The 26,910-nt window shown below is 38.1% G+C and overlaps 1 protein-coding gene across 1 annotated transcript in view; it reads left to right on the top strand.

The window, feature by feature from the left end:
* The window catches only part of CD2AP (CD2 associated protein), an 81,509-nt gene that overhangs the window by 17,749 nt on the left and 36,850 nt on the right, over positions 1 to 26,910 (top strand). The window contains 9 exon segments of the mRNA XM_032213475.1: positions 2,291 to 2,451; positions 7,140 to 7,287; positions 9,730 to 9,830; positions 15,776 to 15,896; positions 19,430 to 19,611; positions 20,848 to 20,943; positions 21,498 to 21,510; positions 21,953 to 22,047; positions 25,353 to 25,460. Of these exon segments, the coding sequence (XP_032069366.1) occupies positions 2,291 to 2,451; positions 7,140 to 7,287; positions 9,730 to 9,830; positions 15,776 to 15,896; positions 19,430 to 19,611; positions 20,848 to 20,943; positions 21,498 to 21,510; positions 21,953 to 22,047; positions 25,353 to 25,460 (1,025 nt within the window).

The following is a 26,910-nucleotide window of genomic DNA, read 5'->3' on the forward strand; positions in this document are numbered from 1 at the left end:
CATAAAAGATAGGTAGTGGATATATCAAACATTTTGTATATCATTCCTCCTCCTCCTTCCTGCCCCCGTGCTTTGTTGGCAGCCACGCCTCCTAGGCAAGTTCAGGGAGGTCCTAGGAGGCTGGCCGCACCACACAAGCTACTGCCCACGAGCGGCGATGGAACGGTTGGGGGAAGCGAGCGGGGGGGGGGGGCAGGTGCTCCGTGATGAACCTCTTCTAATCGATTAGGTAGATTTGTAGAATCTCTTCTAGCAAAGAGGTTAGAACTGGCAGAAACCCACCCCTGTCTGTATCTCTATACACTCCATCTCAATCTCTTTTATACTCCTGTAGCAGCATATTGCCAATTTTTATACTCCAGTCCAAGAAAAAAAACTATATTCATTTCTTTGCCTTAAACTTAATATTTAACATGTTACTTTTAATATATCAATGTTAATTTTAATAATGCTAAATGTTAATTTTAATTTTTGGAGTTGAAATATTAAATTTTCTTTTTCACTTTTATTTTTATTTCCATAATGAACTCTTTTAAGACTTTTCTACTTTAGCTAACAAAGTTGTCTATAAAAGTTTCAACCTCCAGGGTTTTTTTCAGTCCTTCAAATTTTATATTTGCTCTGTAATTTACAGATATGAGGACAATATTCATCTTTGTTTCGTTCTCAATCTCTAGATTTCAGTTTTGTTCCATATTTGTTCACACAGAACTGTTAATGTCTAACTGTCTTCCCTTCTGCAGATTTAAGTAGATGAAGGGGCATTTTACCTGCACCTGGTGCTTTGGTATTTGATAAATGGTCTATTATTTCCATTACAAGGTGATTTGGTATCTTTCTTAACTTCATTTACCACCATGAGAATTCTTTCTTGACTACTCTTATGTAGCAAATGGTAATTTTTCTGGTAATTTCTCCCATCTTCTTAAAAGACCTCATTTTCTTTTTGTTTTGTTTTGTTACTTTTTTCTGTTAATTGACATTTTTGATTGAGGTACAGTAGCTTCCCCTATTCCTTATATAATTTTGAAAATTACTGTTCCGTCTTGCTATTGAAAGCATTTATCCTCCATCTTTCCTAAGGTATCATGATAACTTGCTATAAAAATCACATTAACCTTTTTTTTGATTTGGGGATTTTTTTCTCTCTTCAAACTTCATAGTGTTTCCTATGCCTCCCCTTGTTCCACAAGTTCTCTTTCACATAAATTAAAAGTACCAAATCTGTTCCTCATGTCTGACTATATACCCTCTCTAAGTCAAATCTTCCAGGCATGTCTAGATTTTGAATTTTCTAAGTTATTTGACACCAATAAATTGTGGTCTGCTCTGCAATCTACACTGGACAGCATCTGGCTGACTTGATCAAATTTTTCTATTTTCTGTTTCCAATTACTTGATCCAACTGTGTCCATATAAGTAGTACCCAGTTCCAAAATAAGTAGAGCACCATATAAACACTGTTGGCATTAACAAAATCACAATAAATTAATTGTAAAAGGTAGCTTTACTTGGAACACTTCCATCCTGCAATAACACCTTTAACACCATCAGGTAACAACATCTACCTACTCAGGTCCTTAGGAAGGACTTGATAGGTGGGATAAAAATGCCAAATCCAGTCTAAACACTTGGCTGACTGTGTAACAAACCATAACAATAATAATAACTTGTTTCTGACAGCCAGACAATATTTTCAGATTGTACCTATCTTCTGCTGCTTTGCCAGCTAATTAACAAGCAGTTTATGTGGGAATATATTAAGAAATTGATACAGTAACATTTTTAAATATTATGAATTTTAAAAAGCTATGATAGGGCTGAGATGAAATTTTACAGTCATTAAAAAAAAATCAAAAGGACTTCAAATGACTGAAGAACTTACTTTGCTTACACCTGCTTGATTGCAATAGCATAAATTAAAGAATCCCTTGTTGAAATGTTAGGGTAACCAAGTTCTTTGGGAGGTTTTCAGCTGTCCCCAGGTTGTTCTATGTGTACACATAGCCACTTCATTTTATGGATGATCTTCGTATACCTGGTACCTGTATATGCACATGCAGTTTCAAAGCAGTCACTTGACTGCCAGAAGATAAGATTGTTTTCACATCAAGGAGTGTTTTTCTGTGCTAATATACTTTGCAAAGTAACCTTACTGAATGCTTTGTGTAGCTCTTCTGAAAGCCCTGTATTCATTTTCACTTTATATTTTTTTTAAATGTAAATTAATTTTTTTTACGTTGTTATAGGTTTTATTCAACTAAACTTACTTTTTCTTTCCTTTCCCCAGTTGAATATGTTGTGGAATATAATTATGATGCTGTACATGATGATGAGCTAACCATTCGAGTTGGGGAAACCATAAGGAATGTGAAAAAGCTTGAAGAGGAAGGATGGCTAGAAGGAGAACTAAATGGGAAAAGGGGCATGTTCCCTGATAACTTTGTTAAGGTAAGCATTCATTCTTCATTAAAGTTATTAATTAAGTTTATTTATTATATCTATATTAAGAGCCATGGTGGTGCAATGGTTACAATGCAGTGCTGCAGGCTACTTCTGCTTACTGCCGGCAGCCAGCAGTTCAGCAGTTCGATTCTGAATGACTCAAAGTTGACTCAGCGTTCCATCCTTCTGAGGTCGGTAAAATGAGGACCCAGATTGTTGGGAACAATATGCTGACTCTGTAAACCACTTAGAGAGGGCTGTAAAGCACTGTGAAACGGTATATAAGTCTAAGTGCTATTGCTGTACTGGTGAGAATTTAGCTTGGAGATCAGAAATAATCAGAAAAGGGTTTTCGAAGAGTGGTGTAACATAGCACATTTACATAAGATATTTCAATGTGCTTTTTTTTATCCTGCCTTTATTATTTTTATAAATAACTCAAGGCTGAACATACCTAATACTCCTTTCTCCTCCTATTTTCCATGGAGCAACAACCTTGTGAGGTGGGTTGGGCTGAGAAGTGAGTAACTGACCCAAAGTCATCTAGCTGGCTTTCATGCCTAAGGCAGGACTGATGGCATTTCCTTTTGTTAATATTTCTGTAGTGAGTAATCACTATATCCTTTCTAAATGTAGATGCTAGCTGTGCATTGAACTGAAAGTAGAATAGTAGGTATTCAATTCATGCTAATTTGATCATGATTAAAATAATGCCCTTGCCTTCAGTGGCCTTGTCTAGTCATGACCTTCCCATCCAAAATACTTAATAGAGTGCAGGAAATTGTGACATCAATATGTCCTGATGGGTAATAAAGAAAAGTAATAGGTTTTACTAGTGGATACTATTCCACTGATAGGCAAAAATCATTTTCAAAATTGATTTTCTGGAGCAAAACTAGAAATCTACCAAGATAGTTCCAAATGTTATTTATTTATCTTTTTGTAAAAATTCAAAAGTGTGGTGCTTCCATAATTTTAAGCCAGGAAACATCACATGATTCAGGCTTCTTTGCACATATAGCATTCAAAATATGAACACAGTCACCCTGTTCACTAAAATATTGAAAGAGGAGTAACCAGGAGCAAACTACTCTATAATAATGTAATTATTCATTACATTACCTAAAAGTAATGGGATGAATAATTTAAAAACCAGTGATATTACAGCAAAAAAACCTCATATGCAAAATGATGATCATTTGTAGCTGGGGAGGGCTCAATTCTTAGTCATGCCTAAAAAACTTCTGAAGAAAGCTATGTCAGAATGCTGTTCCCTAGCAGAGAAGTGGCAGCAGAAAAGACCCTTGTTTTTCAGAGTGGGGACCAAACCTGAGCCCTCAGTTCTTAATCTCATTAGATGGGCAGAGTTGGTTCATCCCCAAATTGTCCTAATACATCCTTGATGAAACCAAGTAATTTAACCAAAATAGAACGTTGCAACCCCTTCCAAATTTCTAGCTGAAGAAATGTGAAGTTGGCATGCATTTGTGAATATGGATTTATGCTATTGCAGTACAACCTCTATTAACTGAGAAGGCAGATCCTCAGAGCTGCACAGAAACCCTTTTTTGTCCTTTTCTATCCTTGAGACAATAGAATGCATTTGTAGCACATGGCAAAACTGTGTCCGGAGCACTTGATCACGATGTATAGGAAGGTGCCCTTAGCATCCTCTGCAGGCCCCAACCTTGCCTATGTTTGCACATAATGGAAGCCATGATTTAGCAACTGCAGTGAATGGGTTACACAACACCTATAGGAAGGGTGGCAAATATAACTCCTTTTTTACTAATACGCGTTAAATAGCAGCACCAAAGAAGACTAAGCAAGCATTTTGGTTGAATTAACTTTAAAAAATATTTTAATACTTCTTTAATAATCCTTTTATATTCACAGATCCTAAACTCATAGGCATAAAAAATAAGAAATAGAAAGCATACCTCTAGGCTTCACAGGAAAAGAGATGTGAAAAGATCTGAGAAATATAAATAGCAGGTTCCTCACTGAGGATGGACGTTATTAATTTTGTAAAGTATTTTTGGAAAAGGATAATGGCCAGTATCATAAAGCTGCAGACAGATATTTTTCTTGGCGATTTGTACCACTGAGTACAAAGGGATAATAACTTTTGTGTGGCATGGAGGATTGTTGATCTTCCTTTACAGGTATAAATAGGTATTGCTACAAGCGTAGGCGAACCAGGAAATGTTTGCTTAGTTAATATTTGAACTTTGGCCACTGCAACAAGTAGGTAAAAAATTCTGCAACACATACACCTGGGTGTGTTGAAGCAAATATGTCTTTAGAGCCAGTAAGTTCTTTAAAAAAAATTCTTGCTAGAAGTTACTACCTAAACCTAGTTAAATCATGATGTTTTTATGTTTTAAACAATTTAGGGGATTATGTAATGTCACAGCATTGTCTAAAGGACTGCTTGTAAAAAATATATTATTTCAAGCTCAGACAGCTGTTTATTTTTCATAAACTTTATTTATTTGGATTTAGATAATGTCTTAATTGGGATATGGATTTAGACATTGCTTCCATTTTATGGGCTTTAATGAATTTAGCAAGGTAAAGTTAAGCTGCAGAATTTACTTATTGATTTCATTGTGCATTTCTTTTTTAACCTTGCTGAAAGGAGAAAACAAAGCAGGCAATTTTTAAGACGTTTTCAAATAAAAGTCAGGTCTTTTGGAAAAACCCCTGACCAACTCTTTAACTGTTGTTAAGGCTGAAACAAACGGAATGATTTATTTTCTATTGTATCCAGTTATTTAAATCAGCTTCCTTGTGGTAACTATGCTGGGAAACTCTTATTTTGGGTGAGGAATTTTTAATTGTATTGTTGGTAACTGAAATAATAATGTTATAATTTCTAAATTATTTTTATTCCTATAGTAGAGATTTTTTATCTCTTCCTGAGTTCTAATGGAGAAAGACATTGATGATGGGTTTGCTAGTATCCAATGCCAGCAAACCCAATTATCCAAAGTAATATAATCCATACTGTGAATAAGTGTTTTATATAGGTGATACTGGCAATTATGATGCAGTCCATAAATAACTGTATTAATTTACATTAATTTAAAATAACGTAGAGGAAATACTCAAATGTTTTCTGCTATCTGCACCAGGATAACCTTAAATTGTTACTAACCTGCTGTTCGCTATTTGCCAATGTAATGGTAGCTTCAATTTTTATAATCTGACTTGGATGTCATGTAAGGATATAAATAGTATACAGAAATGTATAGCTTGAGATGGGGGAAGCATTTCCTGTCAGGAAACCCAGATTGTATTATATAACCAAAAGAGTAATGCAAAAATATTTGGAAAAGTACTTGCAAATGCTACAATCAGAACTGAGCATGTATTATTCAGTGACTAAGGAATATTGAATGAATAGTCCAAAAATGGAAAATTAGGAGGAAGTGGAACGGAATGCATTGGAAAGGAGTAGACTGGATTCATGCTCCTCCTGGCTAGTTAAGGATTCCAAGGAGATGCCATGTGAATGGTTCCAAGCAGTAGTCTCATTATGGGTGGGGGGTATTCTCCCTGCTTGAATGGGGGTAGTGGTGCACCCTTTTCTTAAGAGTCCATCCTTGAACCCAAGATCAGGGGATATTTTTTGTCCTCTCTCCAGTGTTTCATTTTGTGGAAAACCAGCAGGAAGTTTACTTGCCTAACAACTAGGACTCAGTTAATGGTGGCAACTGAAACTGAAAGCATTGCCATCATTAAGCGATGTAGTCAAACTTATGACTGCATCTCTTAATGATGGGAATTCCAGTGCCAATGCCAAGGAGTGTTCTGTAATCACAATTCACGCCAAGCTGAGATAGCATTGGTGGTGTGTGCAGATGACTTCTGGAAAGGTTAGACTTGGGTTGGTACATCCATCCTGGCCTTTCTGGATCTCTCAGCATCACTATTTTCTAAGGTAAGGTTGGAGCCCAGCAAATATATGGGAGAGTGCTTTGGGTGGGGCAGGGCAAGGTGTAGTTTTTGCTGATAATATTATTGCCCCTTTTTGAGTGGTGCTATGGCCTAGAGGTGAAGATGCTCACCTTCCACTTGGAAGGTTGTATGTTCAATCCTAGGCAGTAACAGACGTTTCTCTATCAGAGCTCAAAGAGAAAATATCTGCTGCAAACTCCATGTAGACTTTGGGAAGGGCATCTGGCCAGTAAACATTCAGCATCTTTCAGTCGCTGTGACATCACCCTGATAAAAGGGATTACAAGGGTTGTAAAAGAAAATATTGCCCCTTTTTGTGCTATATTGTTGTGAACTGCCTGGGGTTGTTGTTTAAAAGTCAAGAAGCCATAATGGCATTTTAAACAAATAAAATAAAACATGTTCATAAACAAAACATTAATTCTTTTTTGGGGGGGAGGGTAAAATAATATTCTAAGGTATATTATGCAAAAACAACACTCCTTTCAAAGAGGATTGTCTTTATGGATAAGTATTGTATAAGGGAATCTGAATGATTTTGGAATGTAGAGATATGTGAACTTAAAATCCTTGGCTAAATTGCTTCTGCTCAGCCTTTCCAGGTGTGTGCCTGTCAAATGTGCTCATTTTTGCAATTTATATTTGTATGGCAGGAAAATGACACTAAACATATTACATTTATTTTCCTATGAACCAGACAGTTATATAATTTCCCATTATATATTTACCAGGAAGTTAAAAGAGAAACTGACTCTAAAGAAGATGGTTTGCCAGTCAAAAGAGAGAGGCATGGAAATGTGGCCAACCTTGTTCAGCGTATGAGTACTTACGGGCTTCCAACTGGAGCATTCCAGCCTCAGGGTAAAGGCTTCAAAAGAAGTATGTATTGTAGTTGATTTCTCCAGTACGGTACTTTTTAAATTTTATCTATCTATCTATCTCTCTCTATATCTATCTATCTATCTATCTATCTATCTATCTATCTATCTATCTATCTATATATATATATATATATATATATATATATTGTATTTTTGAATTGATCTCTTTATTCATAAAGTGGGAAATTTGAAAGCTCTATTTAGAGAAACCCTTTAAGTATGCATTAGTTGCAAAAAGAAACAAGTCAGAGTGACCTATCTATTCCTTTCCTGCTTTCTAGGGAAAAAACCAATGGGATGTCCTTTCTTACAGGGTACTCTGAACATTATCCTTTGCTAAGGGTAGGTTCTGGGTAGCAATAACTGGAATATTAAACATTCCAGTCATCTGTATCTCTAATCCATTGGAATGATTTTTTAAAGAAATATAGTCTTTGGTGCTCTCTGAGCTTGGTTGTTGCTTGCAAAAATTTTATTATCCAGCTAGGTAACATCATCAGTACAAATGAGTGTGGATTTTGCTCCGTGTTAACTGTAATAGCTTGCTCTGTGTCAGCCCAAACCCAAAGATTATGCAGCGAGATCCAGTTGAGTCAAAACCTTCATTTGCTTAGATCTAATGGGCAGAATCTTGCCAAACTAAAACTATAATCTTTTAATCTACTAGACATATCTTGAGAGATTCTAGGAAGTGGTTACCTTCATTCCCTTCTCCCCTTCCTGCCTCATCCAGCACAGGACTGTTATAGTCATAGTCTCTTAATCTGGCTCGCTCTCGGATAAAGCTCTGTGTTTACTAAAACCCTTAATCTATTGATTCTCCAGTGCTCATTCCATCACACCTGCCAGTTTTGTTGGGAGTATGGTTTTCTTCTTGGTACTTCCTTGCTTCAAGTATTTTCTACTTGATTATTTGTCTATTGTTAATCCCTGTTTGTTTATCAGGGTGTTGGCCACTGGAGAGGATATGTTCTGGGATATTTTTTGTTAGGTTTTTTTTGGGGGGGGTTAATTGCTCTTTTGAATAGTTTATCTCTACAGTATTAGGTAGATATTGATGGCTCATTTATCCGAGCTTCCAATAATTCCCTAGCATTTAGGGATTTAGCTTGGTCCAAAACGTCTGCAGTTTCTGAGCTGTGGGTGTATCTATCCATGTATTGTGAGATTCAGCAGTTTTCATTGTATCTTTTGATTGCTAGTTGATATTCATGGATTCACACTGCTAGTCTTCTGTCTGTCTGTCCTATACACAAGTAGTCCTTGTACTACCACAATTGGGATCAGAATTTTGGTCACTAAACTATGCAATCATTAAGTGAGTCATCACATGATTGGACCTGATTCTATGACATTTTATATGGTTGTTAAACAAATCACCATGGTTATTAAGTGAATTACCTGGTCTTTAAATAAATCACATTGTTATGTGACTCTGGCTTCCTCATTCGACTTGGCTTGTTGGAAGCTGGCTAGGCAGGCTGCTAATTGCAGTCATGTGACTTTCCCCAGACACTGCAACTGTCATAAATGCACACTGATTGCTGTGCACCCAAATTGCAATCACATCATTGCAGGGGTGGTGTAAGAGTTGCAACTTTGAGGATGGAATGCCAGTCACGTTTTCCAAAGCTGTTATAATTCTGAACTATGTGAGGACTAACTATAGTAGCTCTTACAGCCCTTCTATGTATGTTGCAGATGACTCCCTGTTTCTTTTCTGAGGCTACTTTCTAAAAAAGGAACAAATATAAGAGGAAAAATATTCCAAAATTCATTTCCTGAGAGGCTCTCTTTAAGCTAAAAGAAATTCATGAAATAGACTTACTTCATGCATATCTAGTAATAAAGCAGACTGAGAGTTCAAATGAAATTACTTTGATAGACCTTAAATCATGATACAAGTTGATAGCTATAAATTAGAAGATGGATTAAAGGTTTTTTTTGTCAGGACCAGATTTATATTCTTAATTTTCTTGCATGTTATATTCAAAATATTGTAGTTGTTAGTACAGAATGCAGTGCACTTTTAAGTTGGAGAAGTAGTATTGGAGTTTGGAACTAAAAGGCCCAGATACGAAAGAAAATTAGATCTAATAATTCAAATTAATTAACCACGATTTTCAAAATTTGTATTCATGTTGAATAATCCTAACTAATTTTTTTAAAAAGAAGAAAACCTCATTTTCCAGCACTTTGTACCCAGTTTGCTGGCAAAGATTCTAAATTCCTGTGTTAAATTTGGGAGGATAGTGTGCTACAAATTTTATGCCAAAATATATGTATAATTTTAAAGGAATTACAAATCAATTTATTTCTTTTATAGAGCAATGAACATTTTACATCTACTCTTATCATTTAAGTATCCTTAATAATAAACAATAGAATCTTGATGTTTTAATGAAACTTTATTTTGAATAACCTTTCTTATTATCAACAGGGTCAAAGAAGCGACCATGTAAAGTTCTGTTTGCATATACTCCTCAGAATGAGGATGAGTTAGAACTGAAAGTAGGTGACATTGTAGACGTGAATGAAGAGGTAAGCTATTTTAAAGAATTTTTGTGAAAAATTAAATCTGAAAGTCATAATTGAATTGAACTCTAGAAATGTCTGTTTGCTATTACAATTCCAAACTATCAAAAAGACAATGACTGAAGATTTCTATCTTACAATTAAATAGACAATGATTATAGTCCTTATTTATGACATTGTATATGCTTGAAGGACTCTGAAAAATTGAAATAGGAAAGTTAGGTCTGATGGTGTTACTATACAGAGATTTACTGTAGTAATTAAAATACTAGAAATGAGAGGCTCATTAAAACTTATGCTTTTTAATAAAAAATGTATTAGTCTAAAAAAGTGCCAATCACACTTCTGATTTTTGTCTGCCATTGACTAATATAGCTCTCCTTCTACAATTCTATTAAGATAGGGAGATCCAAATATCTATTTTGACCTGAACAGGGGTGTCAAATGGCACGGCAGTGTCACATGACGTAACATGTTCCCCCTCACTAAATCGGGTGTGGGCGTGACCAGAGCATGATGCATCCGGCCCACGGGCCGTGAGTTTGACATCCCTGATCTAGAAGTATCTCAGTTTAATTTAAAGAACCACATAAACCAAATTCAAGTTCATGCAGTAGTATAGAGTAAAAAAATAATTGTTTTAGCTATTTTCATTTCTGGCTTGCTTTCACTGTGAAAAAGATAAAGACTACAATCGACTCTATATAAATAGCTTGTTTACCAGCTGCTTGTGTGACTTCAGAATTACAGTGGAGCTGAAAAAAAATAACTTTATGACTAACCATCTTCAATGTGTTTGTCTTGGTCACGTATTTGCCATTATAGTTAGTATGCATTGTCCTGTGCCTGACCCATTTTTTTTTCTTTTTTCCCCCTCTGGCAGAGTGAAGAGATTGCTTAAAACAATTGATCTCTTCCTGAGCTGTTTTCCTCTGCAGTGCTTTTCCAAAAGGTGCTAACTGCAATTTAACAAGCTCTGCTTTGTTACCTTAATTATCTGGCTGCCAGCTGCTGCCTATAACTGACAATACATTAATAATTTTCACACCTTGGGCTTTCGTTTTCCTCCTAACAATGGGTACTTGAAGTCACAAATGCATTAGGCAGATAGCTGCTGCTAGCACATTCCTTTCCATTGTGTATTCCCCATTGTGTGCCTGTTTACTCTCCTGTAATCCCTTCCTCTCCAGTAATATAAATACCAACATTAATTCCCTTCTTGCTAATTATCCCAGTGCTCATTTGAGCATTCCAAAGGGCAGGGAAGTAAGAAAAAAGAATGTAAGAAAGTAAGGAAGTAAAATCATAAACACGGAAGCAGTCACATAATTTCTTCCTAATGACTGCATCACTTAGCTACTGAGTACCAGTGCCAATTGTGGTGACTAAATGAGGAGTACTTGTGTTGCAGATTTTTCAAAAGCACCATTCTCAGGAAAAACAAATGTGCTACATATCTTACAAACCATTGAAACAGTTCTCTTCTCAACCTTCTAAGAGTCAAAAAAGTAAAAAAAAAAAAAGATCCAGGAAACCATAGACCTATCAGCCTGACCTCAGTACCAGGAAAGATTCTAGAAAAGATAATCAATTTTCAATAGTGAAAAGAGTAAGGTTCTACATTCAGGCAAGAAAAACGAAATGCACAGGTACAGTATAGGTGGTACCTGGCTCAATAGTAATAACTGTGAGAGGATCTTGGAGTCCTAGTGGATAACCATTTAAATATGAGCCAGCAGTGTGCAGCAGCTGCCAAAACAGCCAACACAGTTCTAGGCTGCATAAAGAGAAGGGTAGAATCAAGATCATGTAAAGTGTTAATACCACTTTATAATGCCTTGGTAAGGCCACACTTGGAATACTGCATTCAGTTTTGGTCGCCATTATGTAGAAAAGATGTGGAGACTCTAGAAAGAGTGCAGAGAAGAACACAACGATGATTAGGGGACTGGAGACTAAAACATATGAAGAACGGTTGCAGGAACTGGGTATGTCTAGTTTAATGAAAAGAAGGACTAGGGGAGACATGATAGCAGTGTTCCAATATCTCAGGGGTTGCCACAAAGAAGAAGGAGTCAAACTGTTCTCCAAGGGACCTGAGTGTAGAACAAGAAGCAATGGGTGGAAACTAATCAAGGAGAGAAGCAACTTAGAACTGAGGAGAAATTTCCTGACAGTTGTGTCCCTTACCGCTCTGTCTTCCCTTCCTGCCGATCTGTTGGAAGGCCTTAAAGCTGAAGACAAGAGGGCAGAGTCAGCAGCTCACAAGACCCACCAGGCTACTGTCTGGGCCATGCAGGCTTTTTCGTCCTCTTCCTATTTTGGCAGGGCAGCACTGTTCTGGCTTCGGAAGTTGCCTGCAAGGCTTCTACCGGGAGACACTAGAACCAGGCAGGACGTCAATAAAATCATTGCGGCTGTGGAGTACTCTGCTGACGCCTCACTAGTGGCCACAAGGTTTTTCTCTAGGGCCCTGGCCTCCAATGCCACCTCGAGGCTTCGACACTGGCAGGCTGATGTGAAGGCGAAGTGGAAGGTGGCTTCCGCTCCCTTCAAAGGGGGGAAACTCTTTGGGGAGGCCTTGGACCCATTCCTAATAGAGTCCAAGGATAAACGCGAGGTACTCCCCGCGATTACCAAGAAGCAGGAGCGTAAGGATCAGTCCTTTCGTAAGAATTCCTTTCGGAATACCGAGCCCTCTACCTCCTCCGGTGGCCCCAGTCGTTCACATGTTCCACCCCAGGACCGTTCCCAAGACAGATTTCTGGTCCCCAAGTCATCAGGGGGGTGTGAGGGTGATTCTGGACCTCAAGAAGCTGAACAAACATCTGGCATACAAGCGCTTCAAGATGCAGTCCCTTCTGACCATTCTGGGCTGCGTCAGGCAAGGCGATCTGTTGACGTCGATCGATCTGAAAGAAGCGTACCTGCATGTTCTGATACACCCAGCTCATCGCAAGTTCTTGAGGTTCCAGTTCGCCAATCGCCACTTCCAGTACAGGGCCCTTCCCTTCGGCCTCTCATCGGCCCCGCGGATGTTCACCAAGCTGCTGGCCACTGTCGCTGCGTATCTCTGGTCCCTTCCCGTGAGACTGAAATGCTACCTGGACGACATCCTCATCCACTCGTCGTCCAGGGGGCAGGCCCAGAACGACTTGGACACCACCATCAGGGTCCTGCAGCTCCACGGGTTCTCGGTCAACCTTGCCAAAAGTCACCTGACCCCGACCTGCAGAATCCAGCACCTCGGCACGGTCATCGACTCCGAGAACTGCAAAGTCTTCCTCAAACAGGAGAGGGTGGACAGCATCAGGGCCCTGGTGAGGAGCATCCACTCGACCGGGTCAGCGTCGATTGTCTCCCTCTCTCAACTGATGGGGAAGCTGGTGTCGTGCATTTCGGTGGTCCCGTGGGCACGGTTGCATACGTGAGAGCTCCAGTGGTTCCTGCTCCCTCTCCAGAGACGCAAGGCCAGCACTCCAGATGGATGATTCGAGTCCCGCCAAAGATCCTCCGCTCTTTCCGATGGTGGCAGTCAGAGGCCCTTCTGAAGGGCAGTTGCTTCAGGGAACCGGAGCGCCTGATCATAACTACAGACGCCAGCCTCTTCGGCTGGGGTGCTCACCTACGGACTCTGGTGGTTCAGGGCAGATGGTCGCAGGTGGAGCTCGCCCACAACATCAATTGGCTAGAGCCAGGCTAGACTTGCACCATTTCCACAATCAGGTCAGGGACCGCGATGTACTGATTTTGACCAACAACATCGCCGCCAAAGCCTATATCAATCATCAGGGTGGCATGCGGTCCTTGGCTCTTATGTCGGAAGTGGAGACTCTGAGTCGCTGGGCGAGAGACATCTGGCCTCGATACAGGCAGATCACGTTTCCAGCGTGAACAATGTGACAGCGGACTGGTTAAGGAGAACTACCATCCAAAACTTGGAGTGGCGACTCCACCCAAGGCTATTTCTTCAGCTGTCCCAGAAGTTCGGCCGCCCAGTCGTCGACCTGTTCACCTCACCAACCAACACACACCTTCCCCGGTATTTCACCAAGTTCCACTGCCCTGGAGTGGAGGGCACGGACGCTCTTCGGTCCCGCTGGCCTCCAGGTCGACTGTATGCCTTCCCTCCTCTTCCCCTGATTCCTCCTGGAGAAGGGAGCGGAGGTGTTGCTTGTGGCTCCTCACTGGCCGAGGAGGACTTGGTTCGCCGACCTGGTCAGCTTGTCGATGTCCTGACCGTGGCGCATATCTCAGGAGCAGATCTCTCTCAGCCAGGGGGCCGTTCAACATCCGGAGCCCCAGTGGCTACAGTTGGCCGTCTGGCACTTGAGGGGGACCGCCTGAGGCTTCACAGTTCATCCGGACTATTCAGGCATCTAGGCGGCCTTCCACCATCAGAATTTACGAAGCGACTTGGTCGTCCCTTTCGCAGTGGTGCCTGGACCACGAGATCACTGCTTCCGCCGCTACCATACCACAATTTCTGGACTTTTTGCAGGACGGTTTGAACAAGGGTCTTGCGCCCAACACTCTCAGACGACAGGTGACTGCCTTGAGCACCATTCTGTCCACAGACTCTCAGCTACCACTTTCTAGACACCCCCAAGTTTGGGGCTCTCTAAAAGGGGCTTCCAACATCTGTCCACCCACAGTCCACAGATACCCCACCTGGGACTTGACTATTGTTCTGCAGTCGCTTTCCGCAGCCTCCTTTGAGCCGGTGCGGATGGTGGGTCTGCACCACCTGACCCTGAAGACTGCCTTTCTAGTTGCCATCACCTCGGCACGCAGGATATCGGAGTTGGTCGCCTTGTCAGTTAGAGGCGACCTTTGTATCATCCACTCTGACAGAGTCATCCTACAGCTGGATTCTGCCTTTGTCCCAAAGATCAACACCGTCTTTCACAGAGCGCAGGAGGTGATACTCCCAGACTTTTGTCCGTGGCCCAGGCACCCGAGAGAAGTAGCGTGGCACAAATTGGACGTTTGCCGGGCAGTTCATATTTATATGAAGCGGACTGCCCCGTTTCGTAAGTCGGAAGCATTCTTCGTGTCCTTTCAACCCACTTCCATGGGCAAGAAGGTCACATCTTCCACCATAGGACGCTGGCTCAGAGCAAGTATCAAGATGGCTTACGAGCTTCAGGCCAGACCGGTACCTCCTCGCATTACGGCACATTCAACGAGGAGTGCAGCAACTTCGGCTGCTTGGGCTACTGAAGCGCCGATTGAGGAGATCTGCCATGCCGCTATGTGGTCCAGTCCATCTCCATTCATACGGAACTACAGACTTGACATGTTCGCCTCGGCTGAGGTGTCGTTTGGGAGGAGAGTTTTGCAGAGGGTCATAGCGAGCCCCATGGCCCTGGACTGTCCTTTTTCCCTCCCAAGTTTGACATAGCTTTGGCATGTCCCGTGCTTGGACACTCCAAGCAGCGCCTAGGAGAAAGACCGTTGGCTTACCTGAATGTTCTCTAGGCGCTGCGGGAGTGTCCAACTCCACCCTTGAAGTGGGGCCGCGAGGTGTATTTCACCTTATGTCTTGGACTTGGATTTGTTCGAGTTATAGACTATTGGATCTTCTTCGTTTTTCGAAACTGAGCCTCTGAGGCAACCAAGAGGCGGAGCTACAACAGTTTTAAAACTCAGTTTCTTGGGCAGCAAGCTGAAGTTAACCCGTGCTCGGACACTCCCGCAGCACCTAAAGAACGACCATTCAGATAAGCCAACGGTCTTTCTATCCATTTGTGAATGATTTGTTCCTTGTCCAACATCACTATTCCTTGCCTTATATGGTCTGACCATTTATGTATATGTACTAGTCCTACATATTCAATGTACTCCTGAATTCCTACATATCTCTGATGGTATTTTTGCTCTAATGGTGAGAACAGTGAGCATCTTTACTTTTCATGTTAGAGGTAATCCAACATCATTTTTCTCCACAGGTGGAAGAAGGCTGGTGGAGTGGGACTTTAAATGGCAAGATGGGCCTTTTTCCTTCTAACTTTGTAAAAGAACTAGAGATAACAGATGATGGAGAAGTACAAGAAAGCTTAGAAGATACAGGTAATAAAATGCAGGCAATCAGAAGGTGGATTAATGATCTGAATTTCTTTTTTGTCAGTTTCAGGCTGGGGTTCAATACAAAGACCGCATTGGTCATATTTGCTGATGACCTGGTGGAGCCAGGATGGAGTATTGGATGCATCCTTGCTCTCCTTGATCTTCTCAGTATCTTTTGATACTGTTGATCATAGTGTCCTTATGGACCAACTGCAGGGCTTAGAAGGTGAAGGCACTGTAATGTGGTGCTTCTCCTCCGTTTCTCAGCAGTCAGTTCCAGTTAATATTGATAGGAATAATAGAATCATAGGGCTGAAAGGCACTGTGGTGGCCTTCTAGTCCAACCAAGATGTTGCCCTCTGCCCCTCAACTATGGGATACCTTAAGAATCAATACTTTCTCCTTCTGTTTACCATTTACATGAAACTGCAGGGAGAGGTCATCTATTGTTGGAATGTGGTGCGTGTAATACTTTACTGGTTAGCCATTAGGTCATTAGGCAATACAAGATACAGAATAGTAATAAGATCATGTGTTAAAAAATAGAGTATAAGAGATAAGTAAAATGGAGTACTGCAGTGTGTTTCAAGGAGCTGCCCTTGAAGACCACTCAAAAGGTTCAACTTGTCCTGAATGCAGAGGTGCACACAGTATTGAGTGTTGGTAGGTTTGCCCACATTGCACCTCTATTGCATGAACTGCATTGATTTCCAGCTTCTTCCCGGGTGCAATACAATGTGCTGGATATCACTTTTAAATAGCATGGAATCTGACTATTTGCAGGACAACCTCTCTCTAAGAATATCTGCCAATATCTCCATATTAGATAGGAAAGGTACCCTCTAGGTTCCTTCTCTGAAATCCTGCCACTTAGTGGTTTCTCAGAAATGTGCTTTTTCCATGGCTGCCCCGACCTTACGAACACATCCCCCCTCCATGATTTGACAGCCCCCACCTTTTTAATTTTTGGAAAACTATCAAAATATGGCCTTTTACCCAGGTGCTGAAGTAGAATAGAATACATAGACTAGATTAGAATAAAGGTAATTGGAATTGGCTGGAGGGCATCCTAAGGGTATGATTAAAGTTGTCGCTATTATTTTGACCATTTTATGGTTTTATGGTTATGTTTTATAGTAATTGAATATTATGTCTGTTGTGACTGGCCCAGATTTGTTTAAGATGAACAGCCATACAAATCCTTTATATAAATAAAAGAAAATGCAAATCATACTTCAATGCACCCATATAATTTAGCCCATTCACATCTGTCATCAATATGTGAAAGATATTTAGGTATATTTCTAGCTAGGCAAGTGAGTTTCAGTGTCCTGTCCCTGTACCTGACTGTCTGGATGGGGAAGAAGAAATCCAGGCTTCCTCATGCCAAGACTGAGTAGTTGTGAATTTTTCATTTTCCCAGATCTGGAGTCTTTCCTTCTCCAGACTTAAATAGACTTGCACTAGTGAACAACTTGGAGGGGTGTGTGTCTTGGACTCACATGTTTTTCTCAGAAAGCCAAGTTATTTGAGGGACTACCTATTTTCCACAGTTTTCTCAGTCTGGTTAAATTGATCTGCTTGGTCAGTTCTGTCTATTAGGACCCATACCTTCTTCATTGAAGCACCTGTCTTCTAAAATGCTATCCCCCACGTCCCAGCAATCCACATAGTTCCCATTTGGATCATGTTCTGGATGTGTTTAACAACATGACCTTGGAGTAGGGTGCTTGTGGAGCCCCTGCTAGTTGTATTTCTTGGCTATAGAATATGGCTTGTTCAATGCATATAATTTTTTTAAAAAAATTCTATTTTTTAAGAGTACACTTCACAGAGTCATTCTGAAATTGGACAGTTCCAAACTACTATTAATCTAAATCAGTAATATGTAGTATCATTTATATGGAGTGCAGTTAAAGATTAGTTTTAGTTAATTGCATGTGGTGCTTAATTTCAAGCACATTTATTACTCCATCTAGAGATAGTTTGCTGAAAGCTAAACATATGTAAGTATTTGAAGAATTCGAATTTATATGAGGTTCCTCATTGTTTAGAAGCAAACTTGCACATTTTACTGTATAGTCCTACTGAGATCCAACTTTGTTTTGATCAACAGCCCTGTCATGATAGCGTAATTGTCATTACGTATTGCTACATTTGATTAAATATGTCAAGGATAGACTCATCTGTGTTTAGGCTATTCCTAGATTGTCTCCAAGCCACATTTCCAAAAAGGTTAATTGCTGTAATTAATATTTCCTCCATATCACATATAGCCTTGGGAAGGGAGAATCACATTTGTAGAAGAGAATCACATTGAAGTAAGGGCTATAACTTTATTCCCTTTGGGCTCTGGCTGTACCAACATATAAAATATGATCTGTCACCAGATTTAACTATGAAAATGAGATTTTAATTAACTTGTGTACCCCTTATTGAATGGCCTTAATGAAATGTATATGTATGATGTCTTATAGTTATTGCCAAATAAGTATGTTTGTGTCATAATGTTAAGAATGTAAGTATAAGCTCATAGAAATATAGAAATATTTTAATGCTTCCATATCTTTAACCATATGATATTTGAATAGTATCTCTAATAGTATATTTTGTCTTAATTGATGTATACTATTAATACTCAGATTGAAGACATATCCAATCAAAGAGCAGAAAAATTCAAGTTATGGTGAAATTTTCTCTTCCTGTAATCTTTATCTGTTCACCCCAATCTAATGTTTCATTTCTTTACAGAAGTAAAAGGAGAAAGGTTACAGTCGTAAAAACATCATGCAATGGAACCTCAACAGTTAGATCTGTTGCAGTGCTGGAGATTAAGGGCATCCTTGTGAAAACACCCCCCCCCCCAATTGTCTCAGAATAGATAATTTTCATTCTCGTGCCTTGTGGAAGCTTGGTTTCAAACATCAGGCCTCCCTGCACTTGCATGATGCTGCACCCTCTTCCCACCCTGTGGTTCTGCACGGCCTGCACTGGGCCTCCCTAGCTTCCATACCTCCTTCCCATTTAACAACCTGCACTTCTTGGGCTTTTACAATGAAAATTGGCACTGCCAGGATTGCTACTAAGGGATGTTGTCACCTGATGTGCTTTACAATCACATCATTTAGCAAAACAATCCCAGTCCTTATTGCCATCATACTACTATATACAACACAAAAGTAAAATCAAATGATTGAGGTAAAATATGAACATAACAAAGTCTCCATAATAATAATAAACTACAATAATGACACCCGTAAATGAGTTTGGTGAGGTGGTTAATACCCTGGGCTAGAAACTGGGAGACCAAAAATAAGAAATTAAAGGTTTCAAATCTTCTAAAAAATAATTCATTTAGAATTCACCGACTTTCTTTGGAATGTACATATTATTAAGGTCAGAGTGTAAATGGACCTAATATTCCTGTAGAATTTACAAAATGATCCTGCATTGAAAATTCCAATGCTAACACATAGTTGGTCCTGTGTGGATGCTTAACATAAACATAAGTGCTAACCTAATTTTTCCATTTTTAGAATCTGTTTTTCATGGACCACAGTCTCCTGCAACCTCACCTGGGAATGGTAGTGAGTCTCCACTGATAGCACAACCAAAGAAAATCAGAGGAGTTGGGTTTGGAGATATTTTCAAAGAAGGCTCAGTAAAACTTAAGCCAAGATTGTCTAATAATGATTCAGAAGAAAAAAAGCAAGATAAGGTAATAGGCCTAAATGATACACAATTCAAAATGTAGAAATTGTATATGTTGTAATAAAAAGCTTGGTACTTTGTGCACTTATAAAAACAAGATTGTTTATTTTTTGAAGAATTTTATTCTGCCTCTTCTTAAGAGTTGCTGTTTCACAGGTAACATTATTCTGCAGGCATCAATCATCCCATTGATGCCTTTTACATTAAGCAGTTTACTGTATTCTTCAGATCTTTAAAATTCTATTCTTAAGTATAATTTGGGAAAATCTGAGAGTCAGTATGGTCTGTTTGACCAGTCCACCTTCAGCCACAGAAGCTCACTAACTTTGTCGCAGTCACTCTTAGCCCAAACCCTCTTGTAAATTGATATGGGATAAAGTCGGAGGTCACTGTGGATACCTACTTTTTTCCCTGAGTTAATGGTGGGATACAATAAAAACAACAACCAGCTGCATAAACTATCATTTGAAAACTTTATCCTAATTAAAAAGAGATGGTTTCAAGAATATGGCAAGCTGCAGCAAAGAACACATCGGGAGTCAGGCAGCATACAAAAGCTTCCAAATGTTTGCTCATGTCTATACCAATAAAATAGCACATGAAAATGGGAGTAGAATTGGCAGTGGGTGGGTGGGAATCTTCCATAGTTTGCCAGGAGTAATTGTGGCTTTTAGTATAAGAATATTTGTAAAACAGACTTTAGAAGTCTTTCACAGGTAGTAGAGGTATTGTCATATGTAATTTCCTTCCAGTTACATAAAGGGCTGTCCTGTCTTGTCTATTTTGTATGCTTGCTTATATTTAACATTGCCCTCTTGTCATTAGATGAAGTTGTTGTTATTCTAGTAGTGTTGAAACTGTAATACGCATTAATAACACCTAATGAAAAAACATGGAATGCTAATAAAGTTGAAATACATTAATGTGCTAAATTTGGAAAGATGAGCTGATATCCAGAGAAATCTGAAGGCTGGCTCAGAAAATTGATTATATCTAGATAAAATATGCTTTGACTTGCAGCCTATTATTAGTCTTCCTAATAGATAATATTTTGATTTAGAAGCAGTATATATTTCATTGCAATTAAATGCATTGAAGATAAAAGAAATGTATTTTATTAACTTCTTGTTCTGTAAGATTATAACTTGCAATTTATTTTTCCAAGATGATTCAGAAATCACAAATTAAAATACATTTGGCAATGTGCCTAATTCTTGATTTTATCTCCTGTGTTCTCATGTAGCCATTACCTAATCTTCCATCTGGACCAAAAGTAACCTTACATCATGGCACAACAAAATCAGAAATGGCAACGGAAATAGCAAAAGCAGAAATGGAAGCAAACAAAAACGTATGATTTTATATCTACTTCCTTTTAATTTTAAAATATTAATATACTATATTTGATAAAAATTGATTTCTCAAAAGGCAGATAATTTATTCCTGTCTTTATGATGAAAATATTCTTACAAGCTGAGTGAGGAATATGTATCCTAATATAATTTCCATTTGACTTTGCTATGTTTGATTAATGTAATCCTGCCACATTTCACCTTCACAGCTAAAATACCTTAAGCATGACAAGGCATGAAAGCAACTTCATTTTAGCGATGGTGAAGATGGTTGATAGCAATTTATTTCTATACTGCTTGTAAATATATAACATTCTGCTGCATAAGACTCCCAAGACTATTCTATTAGCTTGTGTAGCAAAAGTATAATCATAATTTTCCATTATAAATCTTGGTTAATCTGGTAGAATGTTAGATTCCCTTGACTTTGCTCTCCTTTTGTCTTTTCTGAACTGAGGATTTTAATAAATCATTTCAATAACTTAATTGCTGTAGCTCCTCAGCCGCTTCCTTGTCTTATTTCAGTTGCTCATAAAACGAGGGGAAGGTCAAATGCATACTCTTCCTATCTCTTCCTAATGATTTTGTGGAGTGATTCTTTATCTTTTACTAGCATAGCTTTTAAATAATTAATAGTAATGTGCCATATTTCATGGTAATGTAATACAAATTAAATACATAAAATATAGTAAATCCTTGACTAAAGTGATCATGAGTTGACTATAAATGCAATGGGCAGAATCTTTCTGTGACTCATATCTGCAATATGCATTATCATAATCTTATCAGTGATGTGTAAAATATGCATCCATAAAATCCATATACATAACATTCAATTCCCATATGCATATGGAAGCTCCCATTCAGCTTTAATCGACATTCCCTTTAAGTGTCACCTGAGCTCCACATTACTTATTATGAAATTTAGACATTTGTATTCAAGCAACAAACATTGGAATGTGCTCAATGTTCACAACTTTTATTCCTTCCTTTAAGCTAAAGAATACTGCAAAACTGTATTTGCCTATGAAGGTACCCATGAAGATGAACTTAATTTTAAAGAAGGTGATATTATCCAAATAATAAGTAAGGTAAGTTATACTGGTTTACAAGCAGAAAGCCTCAGAAATAAAAGTAGCTTAATTTTACCAGCTTAATTGGGTCACTAATAAAGGGAAATTAAGTCCTGAGTATTAATTGGCTCCAATTTCTAAGAAACAGCTTCAGGTCAAAATTGCATCAAAATAATTCAAAATATCGAGGTTCCATAACTTTTCTGCAAAATGTGGTATAACAATGAGAATGGTGCGGCACCAATTGTTATAAATTTATCTTTTTATTGATATCAGCAACATAACTTTTCATTCATTTATTGGTTTTCCATGTAACATCTTCATGGTTTTTTGTATGAAAAACTGGCAAGCTGTAACATCGGTTAAGCGACAAGGTTCCATCTTTATTCCATATCTAACTGCACTTTTTGGCTTTTCTCCCTGGGGATATTCCACCAGTAATTGGCAAGCATGGACGGACTCCATTTTCCCCATGCCTGTGATATCCTGAATCTCTCCCAATGCTCATCACTCACTGCCCCACAGTTCAAAGGGAAATAGTCTTAATGCAAGAGTAAGAAGGGAATTTTCACTGACAAGTTTGCATCAAGTGCTTTATAGGAAATTTTCTACATGTTTTTCATAGTCATCTGCCTTGCTGTTCTCAAAATGAAACCACTTCCATGTGGTACCATTTTCATTGTTCTATCATACTTTGTTGAGAAGTTACGAGGTATCATGAACATTAGACACACCCTCCCTTGTAGGCAAATATACTCGCCTGTGTATAAATCTTTATTGTGAAATATCTTGAAGGCTTTAGCCAACCAGCACCTTTATCACCAGTTTTTGAATTTATTTAATCAAAATATATAAAATTAACACATTTTATCTCACAGGTTGATAATTTTCCAAAATTTGTATAGTGTTATTTATATTTAAATATTAGTCCTCGACTTACAACCACAATTGGGTCCAGAATTTCTGTAGGAAGTCAGGGTAGTCATAAAAATGAGTCATGATATGTCAGACCCATTTTATGACCAGTTTACCATGGTTGTTAAGTGAATCTAACCTCCCTAATGCATATTTTTTAATACAGGCAAGTACACTTGCCAGAAACTAGCTAAACAGGTTGCAGATCATAATCACATAATCACATGATGTTGCAACTGGCCAAAAATGCAAGCCTGTTGCTAAGTGCCAGCATTGTAATAACAAGACCATAGAAGTGGTGCAATGATCATAATTTTGAGTACTGGTCATAAAGCACTTCTTCTGCGGACTGGAACCTATCTAGAGCACTGTAGCTTAGATATAATAATACCTGAATTATTTAAAAAAGGGCAAGATAAATCCCAGGAATCAGTGACCAATCAGCCTTGTAAGATATTCCTATTAAATTTTATGTCAAGACAGTATTATACAAACTCGAAGACTGGGTAGAGACTTGCAAGATTATTTATAATGAACAAATAGATTTCAGGAAAGGTCAGAGCATGTTTGACAATTGTCAGGTTTTCTTTTTATCTTGCTTCTAAATATGAGAACAGTACTACAAAACATTTGAATGTAGCAAGTACTAATTGACTGTGTACTTTGACTTAGTAGAAGTAGGTTATTGATGAAATTAGATAAGCATAGATAAGCATCTACTGTATCTGTTGCAGCAGTTCTTTTCAGTTATATTTACCAGAATGAAGGAGGTTTATATAGATTGCTGATTGAAGCAATATCAATAAAATAAGGAGTAAAGCAAAGCTGAGTCCTCACACCAATATTGTTTATTACTTACACATACATTTCATTTCCTCAAATGTCAGCTTCTCTAGGTTCTTAGAAAGTGTCTATTTTATCCCACACTGGTAATATACTCTCAATAACAAGAGTTGAATTGAAAGAATGTTTAAAAAACTAGGGTATTACAGGTAGTGCTCATTTAGTAATCACAATTTGGGACTGACAACACAGTTAAGCAAAGCAGTCACTAAGTGAAACTGCGCTTTCCTTTGCTTTACAGACCTGCAGAGGTCATAAATGTGAGCATTAATACTTTTTTCATCATTGTCATAACTGAACAGTTGTCAAATAAGGGCTATCTGTATGGGCATATAAATGTATATTGATATATAGTATGTGTGCATATATCTTTACCACCTGAACTGGTATGATATGTTCAATGGAGTATTCATACAGGCTGAATAGCCATCTCTCCAAATTGTTTTAGCAGTTCTACGCTGAACAGGAAATTTGACTACATGACCTTTGTGGTCTCTTCTAATTCCTATGATTTTACACGTAGTGAAAGAATTCCAACACAATCCTTTATTGAACTAGAAATGATTATCAAAGGAAGTTTTTGGTCAGCTGTTACATTTTAACATTTGAGAAGGAAAGGATCAAGTAGTAAGAAAGTTACTTAAAAGAATAAAGCATTGGCTTGGCATTAATTAAAGTGGGATGCCTTACAACATAGTATCAATATTTGCCACACCTGTGATGAACATTTTATAGTGAAGCACACCAATATAAAATTAGGGGATAGTTTAAAACCATGATGGACTGATTCACATATCACTTAAGTCAAAAGGAAAAAAAACAAGACAAATTCGGCCTTAGATTTGTAGGCAGGCAAAAGTATTCATGGTGTATTTCCACTATTCCTTGTTTATCCATTCTATGCATACATTTTAGATGAATTTCTGCAAGGATATGCTCATGGCAAAAAAAAAAAATCATTAGCACTGTTCCAAACTGGTTTATAGTCCTAGATCAAATTCTTGCTTATTCTATGATCATATCTCACATTAAGTCTTAAAAACTAGCACATAATTAGTGGCTTAGTGTGATACGTGATTCCATTTCTAAAAAAACTACAACTTACTGTATTTTTCGGAGTATCAGACGCACCAGAGTATAAGATGCACCCAAGGTTTTGAAGAGGCCCAATTTTTTTTAAAAAAAGTTTTTGCACTCTGCAAACCTCCCCAAACGGCCCATTTTTCACGAAATGGGTACGTTTTTTTTTTTCAATAAAGGGCCATGAATAGTCTTTAGGAGGCTTGTTAGAGTTTTTTGTTCATTTCTTCCCTCTCCAGCCCCCAGGAGCTCTCTGAAAGCATCCTAAAAGCTATGAATGGCCATTGTGGTGAAGGGGGTGGGGTTTCAGGAGACAAAAAATGTATTCAGTGTATAAGACGCATCCAGATTTCAGCCTCTTTTTGAGGGAAAATGGTGGGTCTTATACTCTGAAAAATATGGTAATGTAAGCTGGTGGGTAGATGATGAAACCTGAACATTTATTTGTGTGTAAAATGAATATACATTTAGTAATTTTGTTTTAGGATACTGGGGAGGAAGGATGGTGGAGAGGCCTTCTTAATGGCAAAGAAGGAGTTTTTCCAGATAACTTTGCAGTTCAGATTCATGAATCTGATAAGATTTTCCCGTAAGTACTTATTGCAGTTTTTAAAAGTTTTAGCTTTTCTTTAAAAAGCTGGTTTAATAACCAAGTAGTGTGTTTATAGATTCATATATATGGTGTCCCAGGCTTTTTTCCAAATTCAACATTCCATTTTCTTTGTTTAATTATTTTGGCCTTGCAATTGTTCTGTTAATATAGCATTGCCATAACAATGGAGCTCTTTGGAGAAATCTTATTTGGGTGCTATAATGGTCCAGTCATTATCATGTGTCCTAGCCTTTCTTGTAGACCTGATATGAAGAGCAATGAAGTGATTTTGGAAGATTGGATTGAGACAAACACTATTGCTACCATGTTCAGCACTTCAAGTTCAGTCTCCAAAAATGCTTCAGAATGTGCAGGGCCATGGATGCAACCCTTGTCTTCATCTTCTGAAAACAAATGCTCTTGATCTTAAATCATACATCTGCACCTTTTTGAGTTCATGTAAACAAATGCTACATTTGCACTCCCATCACTCTAAAGCTTCTTTTGGAAATGTGAACCCAAAATGATGCATACCTATAAGAAAGTTAGTATTTTCATTTTTGGCTCCAAGATATATTTTATTTTTAGTTCAAATAAAGATCCTGGCTTTGGTCCTAAAACCTCAGCAAAATTAAACTTATAAAAATCTAAATTTTCTTCCTAGCATACTAGTAAGGCATATGTTATTCTTAAACTACGTTTTTGGGTTATCAGAAGGTGTGGTGACTAGGGATTATGGAAATCTTTCTAAAGCATACAGAACAATGTATATTTAAAGAATAAGAAAATGCAACTTGCACTAGTGACGAGAAATATTTGGGAAAGGTGTTATAATACACATTATATACTTGGAATTCTATGGATGACTTAACAAGCTTACAGAATGGATTCCTGAGCAAATTTTGACAGATATCTCAGAGACATGTGGTAAATAAAGGAATAAATGAAAAATAATTAAATCAGAGAGATGTTTAGGGTAATATCATCAGAACCTGGTATCAAGAATAATACTAATTAAGTGTTATAAGCAATCTAAAGTTAGAGATAAGTTAGAGATATCAAATTGTTCAAAGTAGTAAAAAAAAGAATTGCTAGTGCAAAATTTGTCTTCAAATTCTTGATCTTTGATCAGTCTAACTCATTCAATTTCTTAATTGTATTTCACTAGCAAATTGTAGACAAGGCCCAGGAAATATTCTGAATGTTGTGTTACAGGTGTTTTTTTTTTAAAAAAAGTTCAGACTAGTTTCTAATAGTTATTTAGATACAATTCAGTGAATTTGAAAAATTGGGTTCATTGTTGTTTTGTTCCCGGATGGCTACCAATTTTTTCGATTATCTTTGTATGTCTATTGCACATTTTTCTGGAAAGTGTAGCTAACAATAGTCACCTGTACATTAACCTTACCTTCACAATATTCTCTTATTTCTAAATGAGTAGTAATAAAACT

The sequence above is a fragment of the Thamnophis elegans genome, chromosome 3 (assembly GCF_009769535.1).
Source record: "Thamnophis elegans isolate rThaEle1 chromosome 3, rThaEle1.pri, whole genome shotgun sequence".
In the NCBI taxonomy this organism is placed as follows: domain Eukaryota; kingdom Metazoa; phylum Chordata; class Lepidosauria; order Squamata; family Colubridae; genus Thamnophis; species Thamnophis elegans.